Here is a 20,183-nt window from a genome sequence, read left to right on the forward strand (position 1 = left end):
TAGAGTGTAGATAAGAAATATGGGTTAATTTAAAATGTAAAAGTTAGCTAGTGACAACCCTGAGCCCCTGAGCTTGGTATTGGCCAACTGCTATTGGCCAAGCATTTGCAATTAATAATAAGCCTATGTGGCTATTTGAGAACAGGCTGGCAGGAAAGAAAATCTGCCTACAATAGATAGAATTGAGTATGATGATTAGACCTTTCTCAGAGAAGGACAGTCACTGTGGGCACCAATAAATACGTCTATCTCAAAGTCACCTTTAGTAGTACACCTATTTGTGTGCTACACAAATACGGTTGTAATAGTGACTGGAGCATTGATTAAAAGCCACCAAAAAGATCAAAGAAGCACACTTTTGAGTACAAGTGCGGAATTTTTCAGAGAGGATTAACTAAGGCCAGAAGACCTGCCCTGAATGTGGGAGCCACCATCTCATTCTGGGAGTCTGGATGAAGTCTGGATAAATAAAAAAGGAAGCTAGCACAAACATCTTCTGCTTCCCTACCATACCACGCCCTCCCTACCAACATAAGCAGACAGCACTGAAACTGTGAACAGAAGAAAATCTCCTCCCTTAAGTTGTTTAGGTCAGGTATTTTGCCATAGAAACGACAGTAGCTGTGGGTGTCATTTCTGTGGTACTATGGCAAAATACATTCCACATGTGGGTACGGCTTGGTCATCAGGCTTGCTTTTTCTAGGGATAAAACTCATGTACTCAAGCTTGTGAGGCAAGCGCTGTACCCCTCAAGGGGTTCTGAGGTCATGCCATTTCTAGTTTCCAGTGTTACACTGCGCCTGTTTTGAACTGGAGCCTGCAAGAAGCTTTCCAGGCAGCATGAGCACATTTACCACATTTTGGGAAATGCAGTCAAGTAAACGGTGCCAATAAACAGCAAGCACTGATTTAAAGAAGCTACAAGGCAAGTCCAAAGATGGACTTTCACCCTACAATCCCGTCTTTCTTTATGGTAATGTCAATGACCTGAAGTGTGATGGGGTCCAGGTATGAGACAGCAATACCAAGGTCCCCAGACTCTATGTGACAAGAATCCACAATTTGGTATTTTTACTTTTTTGTTTTGATTTTGAGACAAGGTTTGCTATGTAGCTTTGAACTTTCTGATGTGGGACTCTCCTCTGTATGCTGTGAATATGCTTTATTATCATTGTTTTATAAAGAAGCTGCTTGGTTCCCTGCGAGCTCCCTGGAACCCTGCCACACATCCTGTGCCCAAACTTGGGAGACATAGGACATCCCTCGATATTTCCAGCTGCCAGAAGGGTGCTTGCCTGCTAGCCTTCAATCCACCCTGCCCCCAACCTGCAGTTCTGTGCAAGCTTCCTGGAACCCTGCCATATATCCTGCATCCATACTTGGAAGACAGAAGAGCTGCCAGCAGGGAACTTCCCTACTAGCCCTCAATCCACCCCACCCCCAACCTGCCTTTCCCTGCAAGCTCCATGGAACCCTGGCAAACACAACCTGTGCCAATACTGAGTGGACCTAAGAGACAGACACAGCAAGAATTGGACCAAGAAACCAAGAGACTGCTGGCCTCATTTGAAGGAAAAAATGGGTAGGCACCAATGTAAGAATTCCTCCAACATCCTAAAAAACAACATGGTAACACCAGAACCCAGCAGACACATAACAGGAAGACTTGATCATCCTAACACAGAAGATGTAGAAGAAAACGACTTTAAATATAACTTTATGAAAATGATGGAGACCGTTAAAGAGGAAGTGAAAAACTCCCTTAAAGAAATAGAGGAGAAGACAAACAGAAAGCTGGAAGAAATTAATAAATCCCTCAAAGAAAACCAAGAAAACCAAGAAAAAGCAATCAAACAGGTGAAGGAAACAGTTCAAGATTTGAACACTGAAATAGAGGCAATAAAGAAAACACAAACCGAGGGAATTCTGGATTTGGAAAATCTGGGTAAATGAACAGGAACTACAGAGACAAGTATAACCAACAGAATACAAGAGATAGAAGAAAGAACTCAAACACTGAAGATACTATTGAGGAAATAGACTCATTGGTCAAAGAAAATACTAAATACAACAAATTCTTAACACAAAATATTCAGGAAATCTGGGATACCATGAAAAGACCAAACCTAAGAATAATAGGGGTAGATGAAAAATAAGAACTCCAGCTCAAAGGCACAGAAAATATACTCAACAAAATTATAGAAGAAAACTTTCCCAACCTATGGAAAAAAAAAAAACCCAATGAAGGAACAAGAAGCCTACAGAACACCAAACAGACAGGATCAAAAAAAAAATTCCCTCATCATATAATAATCAAAACACAAAACATACAGAACAAAGAAAGAATATTAAGAGCTGCAAAGGAAAAAGGTCAAGAAACATATAAAGGTAAACCTAACAGAATTACATGTGACTTCTCAATGAAAACCATGAAAGCCAGAAGGTCCTGGATAGATGTGCTGCAGACACTAAGAGACCATGGATGCAAGCCCAGATTGCTATACCCAGTAAAGCTTTCATTTACCATTGATGGAGAAAACAAGATATTCAATGACAAAAACAGATTTAAACAATACATATCCACAAACCTAGCCTTACAGAAAGTATTAGACAGAAAAACCTCAACCCAAGGAAGCTAACTACACCCACAATAACACAGACATCTGATAACCCCCCACCAGTATAACCCAAAGGGAAACATACAAACACTACTCCCGAAAGATAATCGGAGTTAACAACGACTGCTCATTAATATCGCTTAATATCAATGGACTTAATTCACCTATAAAAAGACACAGGCTAAGAGAATAGATATAAAAACAGGATCCAACATTCTGCTGTTTACAAGAAACACACCTCAACCTCAAAGACAGACACTTCCTCAGAGTAAAGGGTTAGGAAAAAGGTTTTCCAATCAAATGGACCTAAGAAACAAGCGGGGGTGGCTACCTTAATATCTAACAAAATTTATTTCAAACTGAAATAAATCAGAAGAGATGGAGAAGGAAACTTTATACTCGTAACAGGAACAATTCATCAAGATGGAGTCTCAATCCTGAATATCTATGCCCCTAATACAAGAGTACCCACATATGTACAAGAAACATTACTAAAACTGAAATCACACATCAAACCCCACACACAAATAGTAGGAGATCTCAACACTCCTCTCTCACCAATGGACAGGTCAACCAGACAGAAACTTAACAGAGAAATAAGAGAACTAACAGATGTAATGAACCAAATGATCTTAACAGACATCTATAGAACATTCCACCCAAACAAAAATAATATACCTTCTTCTCAGCACCTCATGGAACCTTCTCGAAAATTGATCACATAATCGGTAACAAAGCAAACATCCACAGATACAAAAAAATTGGAGTAAACACCTGTGTCTTATCGGATCACCATGGAGTAAAGTCAGAATTTAACAACAATTCCACCCCTGGAAAGCCTACAAACTCATGGAAATTGAACAGTCAACTACTGAACCACCCCTGGCTCAAGGAAGAAATAAAGAAATAAACTAAAACCTTCCTTGAATTCAATGAAAATAAAGGCACAACATATCCAAACCTATGGGGCACTATGAAAGCAGTGCTAAGAGGAAAGTTCATAGCACTAAGTGCCCACATAAAGAAAACAGAGAAAGTTCACATTAGAGACTTAACAGCATGCCTGAAAGCTCTAGGAAAAAAAAAAAAAAAAAAGCAGCAGACCCACCTATGAGGAGTAGAAGACAGGAAATAATCAATTGAGGGCTGAAATCAACAAAATAGAAACATAGAAAACCATACAAAGAATCAATGAAACAATGAGCCAGTTCTTTGAGAAAAATCAACAAGATTGGAAAACCCTTATCCAAACTAATCAAAAGGCAAAGATAGAACAACCATATTAACAACATCAGAAATGAAAAGGGGACATAACAATAGACACGGGAAATTCAGAGAATCATTAGGTCTTACTACTCCACAAAATTAAATCAAGACCAGGTGAACAATTTAAATAGACCTATAAGCCACGAGGAGATAGACGCTGTAATCAAAAACCTCCCAATCAAAAAAAGTCCAGGGCCAGATGGTTTTAGTGCAGAGTTCTACAAAAACTTTCAAGAAGAGCTAATACCTATACTCCTCAAAGTGTTCCACATAATAGAAACAGAAGGCTCATTGCCAAACTCTTTTTATGAAGCTACAGTTACCTGATACCAAAACCGCACAAAGACTCAACCATGAAAGACATCTTGAATTTTGATTGTAAATGGATGGAATTAGAAAACACTAGCCTGAGTGAGGTAACCCAGATCCAAAAAAACGAATATGGTATGTACTCATTCATAAGTGGATAATAGACATAAACAAAGGGCAACAAGCCTACAGTTCAAGATTCTAGAGAAGCTAAGTAATAAGGTGAACCCAAAGGAAAACATATATAGACCCACCTGGAAATTAGAATCAAACAAAAATTTGGGAGTAGGGGGGCAGGAGGTAGAAGGAATGGGAAAAGGGGAGGTGGAGGAGAACCTGAGGGAATGGGATGGTCAAGATAGAGGAAGGACAGATACAAGAGCAAGGAAAGAGATATCTTGATTGAAGGAGCTATTATAGGGAGGTAGTAAGAAACCTGGCTCTAGAAAAATTCCCAAGAACCCACAGGGATGACCCCAGCTAAGACCCTAAGCAATAGAGGAGAGGGTATCTGAACTGACCTTACCCTGTAGTCAGACTGATGATTATCTTAACTATCACCATAGAACCTTTGTCCAACAACAGATGGAAACAGAGGCAATGACCCACATCAGAGCACTAGAGTGAGCTCCCAAAATCCAGTTGACGAGTGGAAGGAGTGAGAGTATGAGCAAGGAATTCAAGACCATGACGGGTTCATCCACTGAGACAGTTTACCTGAGCTAATGGTAGTTCACCAACTCCAACTGGACTGGGAGTCAACTCTGAAGGGGGTTGACAGTTGGGGCAGACTGAGGGGCCACTGACAGTGACACTGGGATTTGTCTCTATGGCTTGTACTGGCTTCTTGGGATCCTATTCTCTTTGGATGTAAGCCTTGCTCAACCTAGATGTAGTAGGGAGGGCCTCAGACTTTCCACAGGGCGGGGTGCATGGCCCTCTCTTAAGACTGGAGGGGAGTGGGGTGGGAGGGCCTGTGGAGGGAGTAGGAGGGGAGTGGGAGGAGGGGAAGGAGTGGGAATTTGGATTGGTATTTTTTAAGTAATAAAATAATAATAATAACAATAATAATAATAATAAATAAAGAAGCTGCTTTGGTCTATGGCAGAGCAGAATAGAGCTTTGTGAAAAAACTAAAATGAATGCAGGGAGAAAGAAGGGAGATTTAGGCAGACACTGAAGGATACCAGAACCTTTCCAGTAAGCCATAGCCTCATGACAATACATAGATTAATAGAAATGTATTAATTTAAGATATAAGAGCTAGGTAGAAATACGCCTAAGCCTTCAGCCAGTGTTGTAATTAACGTAGGTTTTGTGTGATTATTCGGACCTGGGCAGCTGGAAAACAGAAGAGTCCCTGATTATAACATTACACACTCCTGTCTGAGTTCCCTGAGTGGTGGGACGACAGCAGGTGCCACCAGGTGTTAGTTTACATTGCCATTACCCCCCCAACCCCCGCAACAATCTCAGCAGCCAACCTTACAAATGAATGACTAAGCACAAACCACACAGCCCTGGGGTCCCCCTCTTGGCTCTGCCACCTGAGAAAAATGCTTCCTCTCTGAGTCTCTCTACTGTCGCACCTGTCACCTTAAACTGTGATGTAGGCAGAAACTGCCCAAGTAAGTACACATGTGCAAAGAAAAGGTGCTTCTACAAGTGGGACAAGGCATGAACCACAACAGCTGCCCCTCTCCGAGGAAACTGGTTCTGCAAAACTCAATGTGCCCAGTCCTTCCTTGCAAATAGCGGCCACACAACTCATCTTGAGGACCAGATGATTTAAACGAGTACTTCTGATCCAAAGGCCATATGTTCTCTCTTCTGTTCTCTTAATAATCTGTGTCTGAACTATAAATATGATAGACATGAAAGTGGAAACTTTGGCGAGCATTTTGGACCATGAGACTAACTTAAAGATTGAAGACTTCTGTAAAGACAGCAAAGCAGAACTAAACAAAAAGGGGTGTTAGCAGCAGCAGTAACAGCCTGGGGTGCCGCCTGACCCATAGGGCCAAACCAGTCTCGAAATGAGCTGTCTCCTAATGTGCTATATATGCATCAGCATTCACCCTGATGAGGCTGCTGTTTTTCACGACTCCACTGTAGAATTCTGTTCTTCAGTCTATTAACAACTGACTGCACAGCTGCGAGCTTTCCCCTAATTAGAGCTCCAAAGAGTCAAACGGATAAGAATGTGCATTTGTCTCCTGCAAACAAAGCAGCCCTCTTGGTTATTCACAACAGAGCCGAGTGCTGTGTTCACATTCCCACCATCCCTCCTGGGATATGGCACACAAGGGAGCATCTGTGGTTCACCTGCACAAAGAAGTAGACAAGGCCCAAGGGTGGGATGACGACAGCGGCGATGGGTGTGGCCAGCAGGATGATAATGACAGCTCCAAGGACGCTGAAGAGCGAGCCCATGAACATCTTGATGACCTGTGGGATCATGGAGTCCACTGTGTCCAGCTCCTTGGAAAAACGGTTTACTAGGTTCCCACTGGGTGTGCGCTCAAAGAAGCTCATGGGTGAGCGCAGGACATTACGTAGCAGGTCCAGGTGTAGATGACGGGAAGCAAAGATGCCCCCAATGGACACAGCCATGGAGTAGCCAAATACTGAGACACCTAGGATAGCAACAGAGATGTGAGTGTAAGATACAGAAGTGTGGTCTGCTGGCCGGCACTAGGTCTCTCAGCAACTCAGTGATGGCTGCCCTCAGAAACCAGCCCTCACTGTGTACTACACACTGTGATTGAGTTTCTGAAGAAATGAATTTTCTTTTAACTTCAATGAACTAAAATTCAAATCACCTCCCATGACTGCAGGCTACTGTGCCAGACAGCATAGCTCTTGTAGCAGATATTGATTCTGTGTGAACCCAAGGAAACATCTTCTCTGTTCTTTGCTCTCTCTAAAATCTAATATGAAGGCTGCTGCAGTCTCTGGCTCTATGGCAGGCAGAAATAGGCTATACATGGAGAAACTCAAGGCATCCACACATGATCATCTGACGGCTTGTTCCAAAACCACCTCAGAGGCCAGGAGACATCTGTGGCTCCTCCAAACATCCCCTGGGTCACAGATTTCTTTTGGGGACTTCTATCTGAGGCTCATTCACCAAGAACAGGGGAAGGCAAACTGAAGTTGGCGCTGCCAACCCTATTCAGCTGGGGGCCTCTCATGTCAATCAATGTGAGTCACCTCACCTGTATAATAGGGACAGTGACACTCAAAACCACAACCAGTATTAAGTGCCTTCCTGGCAGCATGCCTGGATGCAGGAAAGCTCTCACACAAAAAAAGACTCACTTAACCACCCACATGAGTGCAACAGGGACACAGAAAGGGCATGTGTGTACAAAGCAGTTTTATGAGCATCTAGATCATATCTAGACCACAAACTGCCTAGCACAGCTTCAGAGTGAACTCCAGAGCTAGGCTGCTTCATTTGATGCCAACTCAGTCAGCAATCAGCTCCTTGAGCTGACTGGGGCGGGGAAGGGGTGGGCATGAATTCAGCAAGCATTCAGAGTTCACCATGTGGCAGATTTTGTCCATGTACGTCTGGCTCAGTTAGTGGTTGTAAATTCCATGAGGTCTTGGGGTCTCAGTTAGGAAAGGACACATGAAGTAAGCACAGCCATACCTTGTAAGATGCCCAAGGCCCCATAGACACTCAGTCGGTACGTCCTGTGCTCCTGAGTCCCATTGATAGTAGGGTGGTCATCTGTCCAGAGGCTCAGCCAATAATTGGAGGCCAGTGCAGACACATGGTTGCATAGGAAGAGGAAGATACTCAAGAAGGAGATGAAGAGGCCAATGGCCTTCATGTAGTCCCAGTACACTGACAGCTGCACCTAGGACCCGTAGAGTGCCAGCATGAGGTTAGCAGCTCCTGTGTGACTCTTAAGCCCAGCCCACCCTCCTGGGTCTAGACCCTTGATACCCTGCTGCCCCGTTAATGATGTCAGGCAGGAGTAGCAAAGCCAGACTTCCTGCCTCCCACAAGAGCTTCCAGCAAGCACTCGAACAGGCTAATGCTCCATCATTACCGATAGAAAGATATAAATAGAAAAGAGTCGTAAGAGGCACAGAACGCCATTCAAGTGCCCAGGTGGGTAGGTACCAGGGGAGGTTCTCCCTGAGGAAGTGATATTGAAGAGTTTACCAGCTACGAATGGAAACCAGGAAGGGGAGGGGGTGACCCACAGGTGTAAGGCTCTGATATATGAGGGAGCTCAACACATTTGGGGAAGTGATGAGAAGATGGAGAAATGGTTGCAGCCAGGCATGGCTGTAGCCTGGGAGGTCCCATTCAATACTCCAGGTTGCTCATGGCCAAGCAGTAATGAGAACAGGCAGAGACTAGAGTACAAACATGGAGTCAGCAGCTCAGATCCAAACTCCAGCAAAAGTCACTTAACCTCTCTGGTTTTGGCATAGAAACTAAAGATAGAGCCCTGGCAGACTTGCCATCTAATAAATACACATATTCCCATATGTCAAGCAAAGCACTCTGCACTGTGCTTCACTCACCTGCCCTGTCTGTGCCTTGTCTGCTTCCATCAGCTTCCATGTCTCCTCCTTGACTCCAGCTTTCTGCAGTTCAGCTGTGCTGCTGTGCTGCTGACCAGCATCCCCACTGTGGGAAGAAGAACCACTGAGATGCCTGTTGTCAGGGAGGGTAGGATGCCAAAGCCTTGGGGAGTGCCAGCACACACATGAACACACACAAACACTTGGGCCCCTGTGGCACTCCCCAGAAGAATGTGTTTCCATGGAAAGAGATGTCAGGAATGGGGACTACTGAGATATGGATGAAGAGCAATGGGCAGAAGGTGTGAGGGAACAATCTCTCATGTAAAGAAATGATCTGGGAGTGGAGGTGTAGCTCAGTTGGTAGAATGAAGCTCTGGGTTCCACCTAACTAAGCACACACCTGTAATCCCAGCATCAAAGAAGTACAAACATGAGGATCAGGCATTCAAGTTTATCCTTAGTTATCTGTTCAGTCCAAGGCCAGCCTGGGATTCACAAGCCTGCTGTTGTGGAATATGAATTGAAGATGTGCTACATTTTTTATGCTGTGGAACGTTTGTTTAACTCTGTGAAGCTATGTTACTTTGCCTGTCTAACCACCTGACTGGTATAACAAAGAGCTAAACAGACAATAGTTGGGCAGGAGAAAGAATAGGCAGAGCTAGCAGGCAGAGAGAATAAATAATAAATATAAGAAATCTGGGAAGATCGGAGAACGTTAAAGGAGGAAAGGAGGATGCCAGGATGCCAGTCACCGAGACCCCCACCTAGACACGGAATAAGAGAGAAATAAAAGATATACAGAAATAGAGAAAGGTAAAGCCTAGACACAAAAGGTAGATGAGATCATTTAAGAAAAGCTGGCTAGAAACAAGATAAGGCTGAGCATTCTTAAGAAAGAATAATCCTCTGTATTTATTTGAGTTGGGTGGCAGGACCCCAAAGAGTAAAGAGCACTGGTTCAAATCTGAGCTGGGCATCTCTAGAGCTGCCCAGCTGGTGAGTCTCCATCTGCTTGCTGTGAGATGGGAGCAGGCCAGCAGTGAATTGAATTGAAAACCAGTAGACTTCAGGCCAACAATGTGTCCAGCTCCCAGACCAGTGTGACTGTCCGTGATCATATACTGACTCACAAAGCCCAACATGCCAGGCCCCATTCCAGGTACCCAAGGAAAGACATAGGTTCAGAAGTAGGAACAAACAAATGAAAGGCAGGCCTATGTGAATTATAGGTCAGTGCTAGCTCCTTCCTGAGAAGGTTCTTGAAGGATGGAGACCAGGCAGGACGCGCACGTCTTCCAAATCCTTGAGACTGAGGGGGCTGGAGAGATGGCTCAGAGGTTAAGAGCATTGCCTGTTTTTCCAAAGGTCCTAAGTTCAATTCCCAGCAACCACATGGTGGCTCACAAATCCTTGAGACTGTGGTGGATGGAGTGGAGGTGCTACCTGTCTCTTCTGAGTTCCCACAGGCAGAACTACAGGGCCAGGAGCAATGCAGGGTCAGACACCCTCCCGTGCTTACCTCTGAGGGTGTTTCCCCACTGGCACCAGCATCCCATTCTCCACTGGCTTTGACTCCTTCCCTGAACCACTGACACCTGGCAAAGACAGGAAGAGAGGAGAATGTGGCATCAAGAGCTGGGTATGGCCAAACAAAAGACCAGGAACCCAGTCACTTCCAGAGTAGACAACAGTGACTTTGGCTGCCAGGGAGCTTGAGAAGACAGAACCACATTGACGCAAGCTCCATCCACAGCTCAGTCCCTCAGGGAGGTACAGGGGTAAATGTCACCAGGAGCCACTTACCATTTACCCAGGGAAAATGGGTAAAAGGAAGTCTTGGAGAGATGTTGGAACCAAGGTAAGGAGGGGAGACAGGGCCAAGTGTGCTAGACTCTAAGCACCCAGTAGGGGGAGTTGTTTAACATGAAATTCACACCCAGCTGCTGGGATTAGTACTATAGTTTTTCTTTCAGACCACTAGAGAGCAGAATGAAAATTAACAGCCAACAAGCAGAAGCAACCTGTCCCCAGGCCCATGAATGAGTAAACTATAAGTCTATAATACACTGTAGTACAATGAAGAATTATGCAGTCATGGAAGGAGGTGTGGCTTCAGTGCGAACAAGCCTTGAGAATACAAAACTCAAAGAAGCCAGAAAATACCATGTATTGCAGACATAGATAGTTCAGAGTGGACTAGTCCACAGAGAAGGAATACAGGAGCAGCTATCGAGGGACTCTGGCAAAAAAAAAAAAAAAAAAAAAAAGGAAAATCTGGCAGTGTGTATGTGGGCTTGTGAATGGGTCTGGGGTTTCCTTTGAGGAGACAAGAATGTCCTAAAGTTAATTATGGTGGCTACAGTACATTAACAAATACCAGTTGACACAAACCAACGAACCAATATGGTTCGTATTTGAATTATCGCCAAATAAAGGTTTTTGATTTTTTGTCTCAAACTCCCAGTGATCCACCTGCCTGAGCCTCCCAAGTGCTGAGATTACAGGTGTGCATTACCACACTTAACACCTTAATATAACATTTATTAAAAACTATTATGATATGGTGTGCATGGTAGAACATGTCGTTAATCCCAGCACCAAGAAAATGAATCTTTTTTGAGTTCAAGGCCTACCTAATCTACACAGAGAGTTCCAAGCCATCCAGGACTGCATAGCGAGACCCTGTCTCAACGTCCGTGACATCCTAATGGTGAGGGCCTCACTCCTCCCACGTGAGAGACCAGATGTGAGTCGCCTTGCTGTTGCCGCTTGTGTCCTTAGACCAGACTTCTCTGCTCTGACATTCAGGGATTTGAGGGTTTCCCTGCTTGGCCAGGAGAGGTGGCTCAGTGGTTAAGAGCACTGACTGACTGGGTTTGATTCTCAGCACCCACACGGTGGCTCACGACTGTCTTTAACTCCAGGTCCAGAGGACCTGACTCCCTCTTCTGGTCTCCTTCTGCACAGCGCACTCATATTTACACACAAGCTCACATATACACATACACTTAAAACAAAAATGAATGATAATAGAGTTCCCCACTAAATTTAGACTAAAATTCAAAACTACTCCTTCAAGGCCCTCCTTGAAGGATGAGCAGCTCACTGCCTCACTTCCTATCTCTTACTCCGATTCCCTTGCCTAACCTGATCTGTCCTCAATAGCCTGGTCCTGAGGCCTCTGCACATGCCTAGATAGTCTCTGGGTTGGCTCCTCCCCATGTCTATCAGCCCCTCGGAGAGGCTGCCAGAGCCTATGCTGAATCCTGACTGCATAAATCTGTCTTCTACCTCTACAGTTTAAGGTTCACTAGGAGAGGGATTTTCATATTATCTTGTCCCCAAACCTGAACTGTGTATGGTCCTCCTCTCCCCCCTAAGTTCCATGTGAAGCCCTCACCCCCAGCCTCAGACTGTGACAATGTCTGAGGTGAGTCACCCTGCAATCAGGTGGCCCAACCTCCACTTTACTGTTTCCTTTACAAAGAGCTGACTGTGAACCACGCATGGCGGTGCATGCCTGGAGCCCCAGCACTTTGCAAGAGGAACCCTGTGGGTGAAGGAGGGGTGAAGGATGTGAATGTGAAGAGAGGGACCTGAGCACAGCACAGCCCCACACTCTACAGCCAACTTCCAGACTCAAAGCTCTGACACAGAAATTGCTTTCAGGGGAAGGAGTGTAGTATGGGCCTGCACTGGGTGGTTTTGGGGTCAACTTGACACAAGTTGGAGTCATCAGAGGAGCGAGCCTCAGTTGAGAAGATGCTTCAGTAAGATCTAGCTGTAAAGCATTTTCTCAGTTAGTGAGAAAGCGGGGAGGCCCCAGCCCATGGTGGGTGGTGCCATCCCTGGGCTGCTGGTCCTCGGCACTTTAAGAAGGTGGGCTGAGCAAGTCAGGGAAAGCAAGGTAGGAAGCAGCTCCCCTCCACAGCCTCTGCATCCGCTCCTGTCTCTGAGAGCCTGCCCTGTCTGGGTTCCTGTCCTGACTTCCTTCAGTGATGACCAGCAATGCTGAAGGTCATGGTGTCTCATCATAGCAATAGAAACCCTAACTAAGACAGGACCTGAGAAAGCATAAGCACTTCACATACAGTAGGTGCTCCATAAATGCTCAAATGGCCAGGTAAATGGACAGCAGAAACATTTTTCTTAGTGACACCAAGGTCTCAGGTCAGCCCTTAGGACTGCAGGCTACCACCTGCAAGCTCCCCATTCATTGGCTCTGATGAGAGTTTTACCCCTGGGAAACTGTGCAATGGGAGTGGCCCTACAGCTCCATCTGAGGGCCATGTTCCAAAGATCTATCTGGGATGTATAGAATAGCATGCATGTCCCAGAGAGATAGATGGGGGATTGTCAAACAAGTTTCAGACATTTTACAATAGCTGTAACCAAAGCAGGGTGTCCAGTTCATAGGGGTGTCCCTGTGGGCTGTAGAGCAGGTATTAGCTGGCATCATCTTTGTCAACTGCGGCCACTGCTCCCCAGATGCAGCTAACCAGAGAGAAGGTCCTCTGAGAGCCTGTGTGATTAATAGATTAAAAGGCTACCTGAGAAGGCTGCAGATGGTCCCCAATTTGCTAGTCACTGAGGCTGCTGAAGTCTAGCACCTGCTTCCTAAGTCCCCCAGCAACCAAGTCTGCAGGGGCAGATTCAACTGGCACATAAGCCTTGTGCCAACAGCACAGGCCCAGGACAGCAGGTGGGGTGCTATAACAGTCAGGTCTGCGGTGTCATGTGTAGGGGACAATACAGCTACAGTTATTAAGCATCCAGGATGTCCCACATACCCAAGACCACACTAATCACCAGCACATGCCAGGCTGGCCCTGCATTGCTCTTTGGAGGTGGCAGGGATAGAGACACAGCTAGGAGGGTCTTACAGAGGGGCCCTGAGCCACAAAGTTCTGAGGAACATGGCCACTATGCGTGTTCACACTCTATGAGCCTCATGCTTTTCTGGGCTACATCATGGCTGTCACTGGTACTCAGGCCCCTAGGAACAGAGAAAACTATAATTATTATTGTCCCCATTTTAGCCATTGAGGAGCCTAAAGTCCAGAGGAGAAAGTACTTTACAGGAAGGACAGAAACTAATCTTGAGTTCACAAAGCCAAAGCCCAACCCTGTGTACCTGGGTGTCAAATGCTGAGGACCTTTTCTACCTGACCTGCAAGGCTAAGCAGCTTTATCCATTTGTTGGTCTCCCGAAGCCCAATGTGCCTGTCGCCCAATACTCCCATGAACTGCACCCCCAGGGCACAGATAAACCCTCCCATAAGCAGCTATGATGATCAGAGTCAGTTCCTGAAAGTCCCCCCTGCCGTCCTTACTGTCATCCTCTGAGGCCAGGTCCTGCTCAGCACTGGCATAGGTGCGCAGGAACTCGGCGAAGGCCCCATCCCGGTCTAGCAGCTCCTGGTAGGAACCCATCTCTGATATCTTGCCGCCACTCATAACAATGATGACATCCACTTGGGGCAGGGAGCTGATGCCATGGGTGACCAGGATCCGTGTCTATGAGCAAAGCAGAGACCTGACCCCATCAGCACCATGAAGGAAACTGTCACAGCCCTGTAGACACTAGAGGTAGCTTGGATCTTGGGACCCGGTGGCATTGCTCAGGTCCAATGGTTTTGGGGGGACACACACACCACACATACACAATATCTCTCTCCTCTCTCTCTCTCCCTCTCTCCCTTCCTCCCTCCCTCCCTCTCACTGTCTCTCTGTCTCTCTTTCTCTGGAGGGCGCACCCTGTGTCAAGCAGAAGCAGCAGGGGACAAAGCCAGCAGAGCCCTTCTTGGACTCCAGAGAAGGAGGCAAAATGAACCACAGGCTAGAACCAGTGCTGGAGGGGGCAGTGTGAAGAGAAGGGTAATTCAGAGAGTTGGGAAGAACCATTTGAATAGAAAACCCTAAGAGGGAGGCAAACACCACTCACGAGTGTAGATAAAGGAACTGTGAGGTAACCACACAAATCTGCATTTGACAGTTCCACTGTGTCTGCAGTGCTAAGAACTAAATTCAAATCCTGTGCACTTGAAGCAGGCACTCTACCACTGGGCTACAACTCCAGCCCTTGTCTATGTAGGCCAGGTTATTCCAACCCTCTAGTCTCAGCCTCCCCAGTGCTGAGCTAACAGGTGTACTCCACCATGCCTGACTCTGATGTTTGTGTTTTGCACAGTAACTTTCACTATCTTTCCACTCAAACAAACCCACCACAAAACCTGTCTATGCTGCGCAGTTCTGCCTGTGCTGGCATGTGAACAAAAAACGTGTACAGACTGTCAACAGATGATAGTCTCTTCCTCAAGAGCCAGGTGGCAACTGCCATTCTTTAGAAGTTGATATGCACAGCATACCATCTCTAAGGGAAAGGGTAGGAATATCTGCTTTGGTTTTGCTGTTTTTCCTCAAACCTCAGCATTCCTTCCTACACACATTGCTACTTTATAATTAGGAAGAACCAGTATGTTTCTCCATCATTCTAAAAAAAAAAAAAAAAAAATCAAAACAAAACCAAAACCCAGGATTACAGCCTCTGTATCCTCTCTGGCTAAGGCTGGCTGAGTCACCTTCCTGCTCCAAGCTCCACCCTCAGCCTCAGTCCTGCTTGCCACAGGGAAGGAATGCCAGCCTTACTGGAGGTCTGTGTGGTCTCATAAGGAAGAAAGGTCCTTAACCAATGAGGCAATGAATTCAAGTGAGGCCAATAACTCATCCTATAAAGACCTGGTAAGATACCTGCTATGGGGAGCTGGCAGATGGTTAGTTCATAAAGTGCTTGCCACACAAGGACCTGAATTTGATCCCCAGAATCCATGTGAAAAAGGCAGACATGGTGGCAGACCCCTGTAGTTCTGTTACCAGGCAAGCAGAGACAGGAGGATCTTTTGGGGCAGCATAGTTTAATCGGTGAGCTCTAGGTTCAGGAAGAGACCTTGTCTTAGGAAGAGACCTTTTCTTAAAGAAAAAGGTGCCTGAGTAAGGACACCCATGGTTGACTTCTGATCTCTACCTGCATACACACATGGTGCACCAGTACATACTGGTTTGTGTGTCAACTTGACACAAGCTAGAGTCATCAGAAAGGAAGGAGCCTCAGTTGAGGAAATGCTTCCATGAGATCCAGCTGTAAGATGTTTTCTTAATTATGACCAATTGTGGAGGGCCCAGACCATGGTGGGTGGTACCACCCTGGGGCTGGCACCGGGTTCTGTAAGAAAGCAGGTTGGCCAGGCAATGCTGGTGCACGCCTTTAATTCCAACACTAGGGAGGTACAGGCAGTCAGATCTCTGTAAGTTCAAGTCCAGTCAGTTCTACAAAGCAAGTTCCAGGACAATTAGAGCTGTTACACAGAGAAACCCTATCTCGAAAAAATTGAGAGAGAGAGAGACAGAGACAGAGAAACAGAGAGAGAAAGAGAGATCAAACAGGCTGAGTAAAACATGGCCTCTGCATCAGCTCCTGCTTCCCTGCCCTGTTTGAGCTCCTGTCCTGGCTTCCTTCAGTGATGAATAATGATGCTGAACGCAAGCCAAATAAACCTTTTCCTCCCCAACTTACTTTTTAGCCATGGTGTTTGGTCACAGCAACAGAAACGCTAACTGAAACACATACATATTGTGCACACGCGAGCACACACACACACACACACACAGCATGAAGGCAAGCCCAAGAATCAAGGACTTGTCTAGAGCTGCACTGCCAATTAGCTGGAGTCCTGGCCCTGGGAGATACCTTGTTCTTCAGGAGGCCCATGGGACCAACCACCTTCTCAAAGATGTGCTTCCCAACATGCGCATCCACAGCCGAGAGGGGGTCGTCGAAGAGGTAGATGTCGGAGTTACAGTACACAGCTCGGGCCAGGCTCACACGCTGCTTTTGGCCCCCAGACAGGTTCACACCCTAAGAAGACAGTGAGGAGAGTGGGCATCTTGGGATCCCTGAACAATCATAAGGGACCCCAGAACCATACAAAACAAGAGTGGGGACAGAAGAGCTGCTGACCCCCAACAAGTGCTCAGAGAAGGGAAGCATACAGTTGTGTCTGCTGGCACAGATCTATCAGCCCAGCTATTCAGAGGCTAAGGCAGGAGGATGGCAAGTTCAAGACCAACCTAGGCAACATCTCAAGTGAAACATAAAAAGAGCACCGAGGATGCAGCTCAGATCAAGTGCCCGGCTGCACAACGGTCTAGATCTAGTCTCCAGTGCCACGAGAAAGAGGAAGTGGCGGCAGTTCATGACAGCCTACAGAAGCATCTGTAGAAGACACAGTGGGTGTGGCAAAGATACCACTTTCTGTACACCTGTTATACTATTGCACTGCAGCTGACATCACTGTTGTTGCTGTTAGCAGCCAGTCTGTGGTAAGCTTCACTCTGAGCTGTTATTCCTATTGCAGCCACACAGAGAAGTTGGCTGCAGCCAGAATGCTGAGACCCAGCCAGTAGTGTTGAGGCAGGATTCAGCACTGAGCAGCAGCAGCCCACAACAGCAACCACCACCACGGCCACGTGACACCTACTGAATAAACTGCCCAAACCTGTAGAGACAGATGCTCCCTTCCTAGGCAGAGGCTAGCCCTGGGCCTGCCCAGACACACTGTCTTCCTGTGCTGAGGCTGGTCCCAATACACCTATCTTTTCTTTGCAGTGCTAGGGATGAAGCTCAGGGCTTTGCACATACTAGACAAGTGCTTGACCACTAAGCCACACTGTTAGCCATTTTTCGTATTTTATTTTCAGATGGGGTCTTGCTAAGCTGGCCTCAAATTCACGATTCTGCTGCCTCAGCTTCCTGCATGCTGGGATGATGGGTCCAGCTACAAAGGTCCCTTCCAATGCCCCCTGGACACAGCTTACTGACCTGAAGGCAGATGTAGTACCCAAGACTAGTCAATTCTTGACTCCCTCCTGACTTTGCCCCTAGAGCTGGAGGGGGACTGTGGCAGAAATTACTGCCGGCCTGGCCCCAGAGGGTTAGCAAGTAACTCCCACTGGTCCATATCTGGCCTAGCTCCGGAGTAGGCACACAGTTCTAATCCATCCTATATGTTACAGACACCTTTTGTTGCCCTATGTGAATCTTGTCTGAGAGTTTCCCATGGATACAAAGTCAATGCAAAACTTGGTTTCGAAGGAACCCAGAAAACTGTGGTACCTCATGAATCAGGCATTTGCACCTGGTGTTGTATATTTGGAAACTTCATTTGGTTTGTTTTGAGATATGGAAATCGACTAGCTAAAGTGTAAATATAGGGAAAAGATAAAGATGCTGGGAAGCAAAGGGTAAGGCTTCAGTTCACTGAGACTGAGCCCGCTGCAGCTGCAGAGGCTAAGTTTGCTCTCGTGTGTCTCTGACCCCCGTGAACCCACACACCACGCTGAGTTATCCACAATGGAACAGTCCGGCGTCTCCGAGTACTAGATCTCAGCATTTATAAAATGGAGCAAGGCTGATGAGCAGGCTGCCTACCTACCCAGCCTGTCCTGGAGACCCTGGCAATCCTGCCTTGGATCCCACACAATACTTAGACCCCTCAGTTTAGTTAACACCTCCAACCTGTAAAAGACATCATGCATCAAATAAACAAGGTGGATGGATCTTGGCTGGAGACTGGGAGCACACAAATCCAGCTCTCCCGAGATGCCCCTGTCGCTGTGAGTGACTGCGGTCCTAGCACATACAGAGGACAACCACTTGCACAGAACTGGGAGGCACACCTAAGGACCTCTTCAAAAGTGACAGTGCAACAGCTGGCAAGAGGGACGTAAGAACCTCTGTCTCTTCGCTATGTGACTAGTCACAGGCAAGTCCCCAACCTCTCTGAGCCTCCCTTTTGTCAGCCGTCCATCAGGGATCAAATGAGTTGCTGTTCAGATGACTTAAATTAAAAACGTTATCATGGCAGCAGAGTGAAGAAGTGGGTGTCAGATAGTCCAGAGCTGTCTGCATCATCACTCACAGACACACCTCCGAGGTCCATTGGATGACTAATGAGGGAGTCACTCTAGTGTCTTGTGCTGTGTTGGGAAAAGCACGGCACACCTTTTTATTTTTAAGAGTCTGAATCACTATTTGAAAGGATGCCACTTGGGAGGCTGTTGACACCTCAACTCAGACCACAGCACCAAGAGCCAGATGGGATAGACCCTTACCAAACCCACAGAGCTTGGCAAAAGGAGCAGAGCCCAAGGCCGGAGACAACGGGTGGAGGACAGCACTATATGTGAAAGGCACTGACAAAGTGCGCACCTGTTTGTCACACAGCAGCAGCTGAGAGTTTCATGCTGTACCCATGCCATAACTCACCTTCTCACCAATCTCTGTCCGGTCCCCACTGGGCAAGATTTCCAGATCTGGGAGGAGGGCACAGGCTTCCAACACTGCCTTGTAGTAGCGTTCCTTCAGGGGATGCCCGAACAAGATGTTCTCTCGGAGAGAGTCATTCTGAATCCAAGCCTGCTGGGGCACATAGGCCACAGAGCCCTGTGTGGCAGGTAGTGGAGAGGAAAGACAGACAGACTTGATGAAAAGATAATAGCATACACCTGGCTGCAAAAAGAGTCAGTCTCCCAAAACACACAGCAAGGGCAAGAAGAGAAGGGCGTTGACCCAGGGGGAATCACAGATAAGGAAGAAATTGAATCCAGTTCTTTCGAGGGACAGAGAGGCTGGCTTGACTGGACATGGGCGGCTCAGGTGAGAGCAGGGCAGGCAGGAAGGCAGGTGAAGGGGACCAGTTCACAAAGGGCTGATTTCATGCGCACCTTTATCAAAAAAAGGTGATGATATGCCACAGAGGGTTCTAAAGGGAACAGAAATCAATTACCTAAATTTGGATCTAAAATTTCAGAAAAATGATTCAATTGCTATTCTAACACTCCAGTTCCTATGAGCCCTAATTGTCAGGACACCCAGTTGTAAACCTCACAAGATATTCAGCTGCAGGCCATGTCTTCCAAAACATGGGGAAAACTAATGTTTTCAATACACTTTCTGAAATTACTAGCAACAAATAGTTCTTGGACTCGAAACATCAGTGCCTGGGATGGTAGGAATCCAGGAATTAAGAAACAGAATGCAACATAAATATCCAAACATGGCGAGCAATTTCCCTTTGTCAACCTTGTTCATGTTGCCTGTCCACTACTTGGAAGAAAAACAGGACACATCTATAACCAACAGGTATTTGCCTGAACCCAGAAATTGTCCACTTATATCTAAAAGGGCACTGAACTAGCAAAGAAAGGATCTGAATTGAAAGCAAACAGTGACCTAAGTCCACATCCTCAAACTTGAGTTCCCAGAAGAGGACGCAGGGGACAGACCAGTCCAGGATGCACATCTGGCACAGGCTGGCTAAAGTAAAATAGCTGATGTTTTGGTTTTTTGTTTTGTTTTTCCTCTCTGGCCTCTCCAG

At 46.4% G+C, this 20,183-nt stretch overlaps 1 protein-coding gene across 2 annotated transcripts in view; it reads right to left on the reverse strand.

Annotated features, from left to right (window-relative positions):
• Positions 1-20,183, reverse strand: part of Abcc1 (ATP binding cassette subfamily C member 1) — a 167,264-nt gene that overhangs the window by 10,825 nt on the left and 136,256 nt on the right. For both annotated transcript variants that reach the window (XM_057774073.1, XM_057774072.1), the window contains 7 exons: positions 19,073-19,249; positions 16,496-16,663; positions 14,082-14,265; positions 10,268-10,343; positions 8,743-8,848; positions 7,853-8,063; positions 6,520-6,830 (listed from right to left, as the gene is read on the reverse strand). In XM_057774073.1, coding sequence (XP_057630056.1) covers positions 6,520-6,830; positions 7,853-8,063; positions 8,743-8,848; positions 10,268-10,343; positions 14,082-14,265; positions 16,496-16,663; positions 19,073-19,249 — 1,233 coding nt within the window. The remainder of the gene's footprint in view (positions 1-6,519; positions 6,831-7,852; positions 8,064-8,742; positions 8,849-10,267; positions 10,344-14,081; positions 14,266-16,495; positions 16,664-19,072; positions 19,250-20,183) is intronic.

Source organism: Chionomys nivalis, chromosome 7 (assembly GCF_950005125.1).
Source record: "Chionomys nivalis chromosome 7, mChiNiv1.1, whole genome shotgun sequence".
NCBI classification, from domain to species: domain Eukaryota; kingdom Metazoa; phylum Chordata; class Mammalia; order Rodentia; family Cricetidae; genus Chionomys; species Chionomys nivalis.